This window comes from Myotis davidii, unplaced genomic scaffold (assembly GCF_000327345.1).
Source record: "Myotis davidii unplaced genomic scaffold, ASM32734v1 scaffold1757, whole genome shotgun sequence".
Classification (NCBI taxonomy): Eukaryota; Metazoa; Chordata; class Mammalia; order Chiroptera; family Vespertilionidae; genus Myotis; species Myotis davidii.
In genome coordinates, this window is record NW_006288116.1 from 110,351 (window position 1) to 118,965 (window position 8,615).

The 8,615-nt window shown below is 40.3% G+C and overlaps 1 protein-coding gene across 1 annotated transcript in view; it reads right to left on the bottom strand.

Annotated features, from left to right (window-relative positions):
• GBP5 (guanylate binding protein 5) overlaps positions 1–8,615 on the bottom strand; it is a 22,305-nt gene that overhangs the window by 1,697 nt on the left and 11,993 nt on the right. The window contains exons 4-10 of the mRNA XM_006759896.2: positions 5,564–5,673; positions 5,103–5,299; positions 4,503–4,745; positions 2,651–2,931; positions 1,681–1,893; positions 842–944; positions 386–567 (exon numbers count right to left, since the gene is read on the bottom strand). Of these exons, the coding sequence (XP_006759959.1) occupies positions 386–567; positions 842–944; positions 1,681–1,893; positions 2,651–2,931; positions 4,503–4,745; positions 5,103–5,299; positions 5,564–5,673 (1,329 nt within the window). The remainder of the gene's footprint in view (positions 1–385; positions 568–841; positions 945–1,680; positions 1,894–2,650; positions 2,932–4,502; positions 4,746–5,102; positions 5,300–5,563; positions 5,674–8,615) is intronic.

An 8,615-nucleotide genomic window follows, 5' to 3' on the forward strand; every position in this document is an offset into this window, starting at 1 on the left:
ACAGTGCTTATTCTGTGCTCAGAACTAATCTAAACACAAATATTTACTCACTTAACTATTAAAATACCTATAAAAGAAGTATTATTACTGTCTCCACTTTCCACAAGTGGAAACTAAGGGACAGATAACTGGCCCAAACCATATATTTAGTAAGATGTGGAGCTGGGATTCTTACCAGGCTGTCTGACTCCAGAGTCCTTGCCCTGAGCCATAAAGTTACTGTCTCTCCCTCTTCGTCACTGTTTCATACTCTTATCACTACAAAGAGGGAGATGTGATTAAAATGATGAGATGAAAATGCTGTCTCTCCCTCTTTGTCACTGTTCTAATCAATACAGAGAGGGAGATGTGATTAAAATGATGAGATGAAATAACGGGTGAGTACCTGGAGCTTACGTTGCTGAGCCATCTGTTCCTGTGCCAGCTGTTGGGCTCTGTGTATCTCCATTTGTCTCAGTTGCTCCTGATGCTGTCTTTCCCTCTCCTCCATCATTTGCTGGTTCTGCCTTTGAATCTCCTCCAACCTTCGTGCTTCAGCCTTTGCAGCCTCTGCTTTCAAATATGCTTCTGAGAAAGAAGAAAATGACAAACTCCTCTAGGATTAAAGTGTCCCTTCCTTCTATCTCCTGCTCTTATTGCTTATTACTGCTTCATAGAGAAAATTCCCTGGAGCCATTTTGCCTTTTCAGATGACAGTACGTGCCCACCCAGATGAAGCTTGAAGAGCAAAAAGTCATCTTTGCCATTCTTGCTCTAGTTTAAAGATCCCAGGTAAGCCAGGCCAAATTAATTGAAAATGTACAGAAAGTTCTATCCTGCATGTCTTCCATTTTCCTCTCACCTTTCCTCTCCTTTTCCTTGGCGGTGAGAGCCAGGTCTGTCTGTAGAATGGCATCACTCACGGACTCCTTGGACTGTAAATAGTTCTGCAGAGCTTCTTCAGCCTAGGACCCCAAAGCCATGCAATTAAAAGTAGGAAACGGTGATTGGGCATGTTATAAACCTTTTTATTTATTTTTCTTCCCAGCATCTTTTCCTCCCCAGAACTGCTCAGCATGCACTCCGTGGAACTGTCAATCAAGCCTCTTCTTCACAGGAGTGGGTACAAACTCTGGGCTGGCTAGCAGAGCACCTAAGTTCACCCAAGTTCAGGTGAGAAAATGCTCAACATGGATGTTTTAGAGATGGATACAGATGCTGGGGAAATGCTCTCTCTCCTCTGAGACTGAGGGCAAAAGATCTAGTTAAGCTTGGAGATGTTGGTGTCCTCTTTGTTGCCATGCCTGAGAATGAAGCCAGTAGGAAAACAGAACAGAAAACTAAGTGGGAGTTGGAAAGAAAAAAAGGAAGGGGGAAATTGATGACATTGTTTAAATTCCTGAATGTAGCTGTAGTTGCAACTACATTTAAATGTTTTATCTAAGCCAATGAATTACTTTTTTCCTGTTCGTTTCAATTACTGCAATTCTGTCCTATGTAACCAAAAAAGTCCCTTTGTTGCAGTGAATGTTGATGGTTGCAGTAAAAGTCTGGTGATTATGGTGATAGTTCAGTTTAATCCTACAGCTATCATTAGAGTATAAATACTTTCTTCCTGTCTTCACTGGATTTTGAAAGAAGCCCTTCCCCACTCCAAACCCCGAACAATTTCCCACAATTAATGCATGAAACAAGGAATACCTGTATTCCTTTCCTGGGCTCCTGATAGTACTTTGCCTTCAGCTCTTCTCTCTTCTGAATGAAGAGGGGGTGCCCTCCAGGCTTTGAGTAAACCCCCTGCTTCACATCTTCTTCTAGAGGACCAAAAATAGCTTGAAGTAAAGCTGAGCAACGATCTGATGATGCCTCCAAGTTCTGCTTACGAAAGTCATCTTGCTTTGCTTCCAGCAGGGTCTTCAAAGGGACAAAAGGCCATGGAAAAGATGTTAGCAATGCTTCAGTGTTTCTACAAGTGATTCTCAGAGAGAATCTCTATGTTGATTTTCTAGAAACTAGAGAACAACAGCAAGATTGTATCCTTCCTACCAAGCCTGGGAAAGGTCCAAGGATGTTATGGTATAGAAAAATGACTTTAGTTTTGTGTTCCAAATCTCCTGAAATCCATTTCTCTTGATATTTCTGCTTTAGATGTGATCTTCAGACTACAGATATCTAACCTCAGGCCCTAAGCTTTTGTACAACCTACTCATTTACAACCATTCCTTGTTTCTGTATTTTCCTGGGCCTTGGATTCCCAACAAGGAGGTGGTGTTTATAAATTGACTAGAATGATATGTGTGGATGCTATGAAACCTGGAGACATGATATTTTAGTAGAATCATTTGGCAATTCTGTATACTTGATTAATATAAAAGGAAAGTTAATTAATACTTTATGGATGTAATTTTTAAAGAATAAGATTAATTAAAAAAACTAGTCCATGGTTGTAACATGGTGAGTTGTGTGTGAAAGTATTAAAATCCATACAACCCAGAGTAGTTACATGTTGCTTGTTTGTTTGTTTTCAGAATAAAAGTGATATCTTGATCATATAAGAGTCGTTATTTTCCAGTCTACTAAGAATTGCTTTTCTTAAGTCCCCATTTTGCATTTCATAGCAATACTTGTATTACATGTAAGCCCCAGGAGCAGAGCAAAGAATATTAATTACCTCTAATTCCTTCTGGAACCTTTGGTCCACATCCTTGAAGGAATTATTGATGAAGACTTCGATGGCTTCCTTCTCACTGGTCCTGTGCAGGTCCAGCAGCTCTTGGAGGTTTTCCGTGGGCAGCTGCACCTTCTGGGCCATCTGCTGGTCATAGTGGGCAATGGCTTTTTGTATTGCAGCTGAATTCTTGATTTGGGCCAAGGCCAAGACTGTATTCTCCATGCAGGGCAGGTTCCCACTGCTGATGGCATTGACATAGGTCAGCACCAGATTTTCTAGACCTTCACAGGGGAAAGAGATGCTTGCATTATTTACAGAAAAAGAGGGCATGCTCTAAAATTGGATAGTTCTGAGAATGTTAATTTAACAATGCATTGCCTGAGCTTTTTCAGTATTCTGCATAGTGTTCAAGTGGCTCAAATATGTGCTTTTTGTTTGTTTTGTTTATAAAAATTGTGTAACTAAGAAGCCAGATCTTTCTTTGGGAAAAGAAAGTGTTTAAAGGAGAAATATCAAGCTCTATGTAATCATCCTCATGCCATCCTTTTTCGATTGAGAAATGAGGAAATGGTTAAAGTTATGCTTATTCATTTTATTAGATTGCTATAGGCCTTTCTGGACTCTTTATTCTTTCCTTTCTTTCTCGCTTCCTCAGGTTTCCTTTTCCTTCAGACTTCCCTTTTCTCTTCCACTTCAGTATGGAAAGCTGGTAAGAGTATTAGCTGAAAAAACACAAAGTGAGCAAATTAGACTGGCTCGCCTTTACTCTTTGTTAGAACTTTCCTATTTGTCTTCGTTGTCCCTTGCATACTTTTGATTGCATTCACCATTCTTCTAGAACATCAATTTTCAACCTTTTCCATCTCATGGCACACATAAACTATTACCAAAATTCTGCTCCACACCAAAATATGTGGATTTTTTTTTCCCTGATCTGACAAAAAAAAAATAGGTATAATTTAGATTCATTCATACCGGTTGGCTATTGTGTTGACTGTTATCATATTTTTATTTGACATTCTAAAGGAAAAGAAGTCAGTGCCGCTGACTAAATAGTCGGGTATTGCATGTTTTAAGAATTATTGAGTCACACTGGTTGAAAGTCATTGCTCAAGAGTATAGCAATCATTCATAGAGTTCTGAGGCATAGTGTCTTCAGAGAAAAAAATCTGGTCCAAGATGCTTTCTTAGATTTCCTTTAAAGCTCTAGACAACTTGAGCCTCTGTTTATTTAATGTTTATATCAAGTACCTTCCATTTTAACAGAGAACCTATATGTTATCTTGTGCTTATCTAAGGCTGTGACACATAATAAGTATCCATTATATTCATGGAATAAATGTTGCCAACTCATGTGGTTAGTCCAATGGACCACTTATGAATAGAATTCTTTAACTTGATCTTTTCTTCAGATGATATTGCTATTATATCCTAGATTAGAGGCATTACTTAAAAAATCAGTAGGGCCGAACCCAGTTTGGTTCAGTGGATAGAGCATTGGCCTGGGGACTCAAGGGTCCCAGGTTTGATTCCGGTCAAGGGCATGTACCTGGGTTGTGGGCACATCCCCAGTGGGAGATGTGCAGGAGGCAGCTGATTGATGTTTCTCTCTCATCAATGTTTCTGGCTCTCTATCTCTCCCTTCCTCTCTGTAAAAAAATCAATAAAATGTATTTAAAAAAAATCAGTAGGAATGTTTTTGGTACCCACTGGAACTTAAAAATGTGATGTATATAATTTTCTTGGTCATAACTAATGAAGGATTTTCAACATAGACAGTGAAAGGAGAAACTTTTGACAGTGCCCCATTCTTTATGTTGAGTTGAAGGAAAATACTAAGGAAGATACTCACGAGGTCCATTGACCTTGATGCCTCCTGAAAGAGTTTTTGCCTTGGAATGGTGAAAGATGTAGGAACAGAAATCTGCCACTTGTTGCACAAAGTCAGGATCCAGTTCATCGTTAGGCAGTGTCGGAAGATGGGCAAGCTTCTTCCGGTGAGTGGGCGAGTCAAAGACAAAGCATTTCTTTCTTGCAAAGAATGTCTGTATGCAATGACGGGGCAAATTGAAATTTTTATGATTTTCATCAGTGTCTGGGGAAGAAAAAAAATGGGCTTTATTTAGTATAGAACTAGCATTCATTTTAATGTATTTCCCATGAATAAATTTGCCTTTAACCTGATGTTATCTATTTCAACACATCTCTATAAACTCTAAGCAAAAAGTTAAAAGGTAACCCATCAGAGAAAGGAAGAAAGAAAAGTAATTTGCTCCAAGAACATTCAGTAATTCAATCTCATATTGAATCTAATAGTTCACTTTAAATTAGTAGTGCTCATTATTTACTTGGCAGTTTAACCAAATGATTAAATATAGGAAACTATAAATGTAACCATTTACACATAGAGATATTCTTCTCTCTCTCTTTCTGAAATTAAAGTCCCTGTTACCTTTTTTCAGCTTCAATGAGTTTTCCAGGTAGTCATCTGCTGTGATGTGTTTCCCGTCTGCTTCCAGGGAAAGGTAGAAATCTCTCAGAGTCCACACTAAGTCTGGACAGAAGCTCACAGCATCCGCTGCATCTTCAACCCTATCAAGATCAGGTGGAGAAACTGTCCTGAGCTGATTTGACAGTTCTATTACATAACTGAGATATAATTAAGGAAAACTGGTTGGAAATAGGACTGAATCTAAGGCCATATTGCATTCCTTACATCCATATACCATTATGTTCTCTTTTGGTTGTAACCAATTCTTCATAACCTCAGTAAGTATAAGGGCTGTTTTTCTTGTACTTTTAATGTTTATCACATTTTTATTTTTGTGTTTGATTCAAAAGGTTCATAAACACAGCTGGTGGATAGAAGAGTTTTCTCTGGCTTTGGTGCCATCCTGGATCATAAAAGGATACTGCAATAGATCGATAGCCCTCTGGTCAATTTTGTTCATGGTGTTGTAAACAAAGGTACTACTCAATAGTATTGCCAGTGCAAAGATCTGAGTATCATTGTTCTGGTCACCCTAGAAGTCAAAACAAATTTAAATCATGTCTCATGGCATTCCCAGATGAGCAATCATTAAAAATAAGCCCCTGATTTACAATGTTAAATGAACAAACAAAAGTGATTGTGAAAAACATATCACTTTGAATAGTTCTGTCATTAGCATTGATCATTTTTGTTGCTATTTTCACTATATTTTAATTTATATTGACACAAAAACATACATGGTGATGACTACTGCATGTCACTGGACATTTGGCATATGTTTTTACAAATCTTCCCCTATCCAAGCATATCACTGATGACCAATGAGGGTCACCCTTGCTGGCTGGTTCCAGGTGGAATGTTGGGGTGTCATGGATTCTGTTGTGGCTGGAGGCTCAATACAGCTGTCCTGTATTGATGGTCTATGGAGGTGCTGTGGTCCTCTATAGAGCTGGGTTCAGGGTCCATTATTGGGCGAAGAGGCTGTGGGGCTGCTGGCCAGAGTCCACGCCTCCCTGTCTATTCCCTCCAATCGGAGATATTTGTGTGTCCATCTGTCAAAGGCTTCTTGTGGATCTCACATTTATAGTCAGATTTGTTCCATCTGTTCAGAGTCCACCTATGTAAGACATGAAGTGCACCTGGCAAAGGCACTGGCTGGACAGATGGAGGAGAAATGCCAACTCATTAAGTTGAGCACGGCTAAAGAGTAGTGCAGGGGGATAGAGTCATCCTTAGACAATGCCAGACATGAGAAAGAGTCATTAAATATACCCAGCCTTGCCCATGCTTGCAGAAAGGCGACCATGACCTACTGGGCGCTAAAGCAGGAAATTACATCCCTGGTTCACGAACTGAAGGGAGAGAGATCTAAATGCTCCAGACAAGAGGAGGAGATGGTGGAGATGCTAAAGACCCTCAGGTACCTGGAAGAGGCCGTGAAAATCTCCACTTCACAAGCTGCTGTTCCAAACCTGCCAGGATGCCAGGAGCCACGCCCTGATGGTCCCCTCTCAGAGGTGGACCTGGGTCCTAAAGCAGCACTGTTCCCTCCTCTACACTTGGGCCTCTCCAGCTGCCTGCCTCCACTTCCACCTGAGGATCCCTGAGACTAGTGGATGCATCCCTAGGCTGAACTCCTCCTCCTCTACTGTGAATATTTCTCTCTTCTCCATGTCCAGCGCGGCTAGAGAGTGGTCAGGTTCCTGAGTAGGGGCGGCTCAGAATTGAGAAAATGAAAGAAAGAGACAGTCGCAGAGATGGAAAGAAAAAGCTGGGGCTGGGTGGGAACACTGTCCTCTGATGGAGAGACAGGGACAAGGACCCAGAACCAATACAGTGTGTTTATTTTATACAGCAAAAAACAGGAAGTTTCACTAAAAGTCAAGACATAGGCGATTAAGTGCATTCTTGGGTAGGCTGGAGTCGTATTCATTCCTGGTGCTTGGCTGGATTTAAATAACAAAACCTACTCCCTGGCACCTGGGCTGGAGGTCAAGCTGACAACACTCCTGCCTTTTGGCAAAGTGTGTTTCCAGGACGTGGCTTTGCCAATGCCACTGGATTCAGCTGACAATAACTAAAGAAATGCCCATGTGCCTTCTCAGGCGCTCTCTACACTCCACAAGCTGTACACAGTGGTCAGCTCCTGCAGGACAATTCCTCCACATGTAAAGAACACAAGACTTGCTGCACTCACCAAGGAATGCGGACTTCTCTACAGTCACAGAATGTTTCGATTCTCTCTTAGCAGCAGTGAAAGAAATGCTATAAAGTGTTGTATCTTTGACTCAAATTGTCTCCATCAACCTACATTTCTCAGACTTTTGTCATCATTAGATATGGTAATCTAAGTCAACATTAATATTTTATTATCTTCTTAACTGTTTTTTTTTAATTTAAAAATATATGCAGCCTTGCAATAAAGGCATTTAATTGTCAAAAAAAAGGCCACTGAAATCTGGAGGTTTGTACAACAAGTAGTATTAATTATGTTATCATATTTACGTAATGGCCAATATAGTATAGTTTTTTCCAAATAAGTTATATAAGTTAATTTATAGGAAAAGACTACTTACCATAAAAATGAAAGTTTATTTTGATTAAACTGGAGTTTTTTAATAAATATTAATCAATTATAAAACATTCATTAAGCTCTATGAAATTTCAGTGTACATGAATTTTATGTACTGTATGGCATTTTCCTCAGGTTTGGGATGACTTGTCTTTCTGGATCCCAGCTCATTAGATGTTTTTTTCTTAAAGTTTATTTTTTATTGTTGGCAATATTACATATGTCCCTTATTTTTATCCCACTTCCCCCCTGCACCCAGACCCTACCCCACCCCAGGCCTTAACCACACTATTGTCTGTGTCCTTGGACTATGCATATCTCTCTATATAAAAAGCTGTTATGCTAAGTATCTGACCATCCAACTGGTCACGATGACATGTACTGACCACCATGGGGCAGACGCTCAACGCAGGAGCTGCCATGATGCACATTGGCCATTTAAAAATAAATGGCATTGCAGATCTGGCACCCACAAAGCAACACTCAGCTTCCACCAAGTGGGACACAGGCCCTGCCACCACCCCGGAGCAAGAGCCCACCAAATCACAGCCATGCAGACCCTATGGCGTGAAATGTGGCCCACAGCCCAGCCCATCCTGGAAACAGTCACTGTGGGTGTTGGGTAATGATGTCACGTAGCAATGCCCAGCTTTCTCTCCCTAGTGACTAGATTCCTTGGAATTTCTTCAGCCCAGGAACGTGACTTGCTTTATAGCCACGTGGAAACATTTTACACTTTAACCAAATGTCTGTAAAGCATTTTCCCATCCCTCACCTCATTCGATCCTCACAGAAGTCCTGGAGTAGGTAGATAAGAAACTCAGTAGAATTCTGTTTTCTTTTCATTAGCCAGAAAACCGTGATTTAGAAAGTTTAGAAACTTGACCCAACTGAAATAAAAG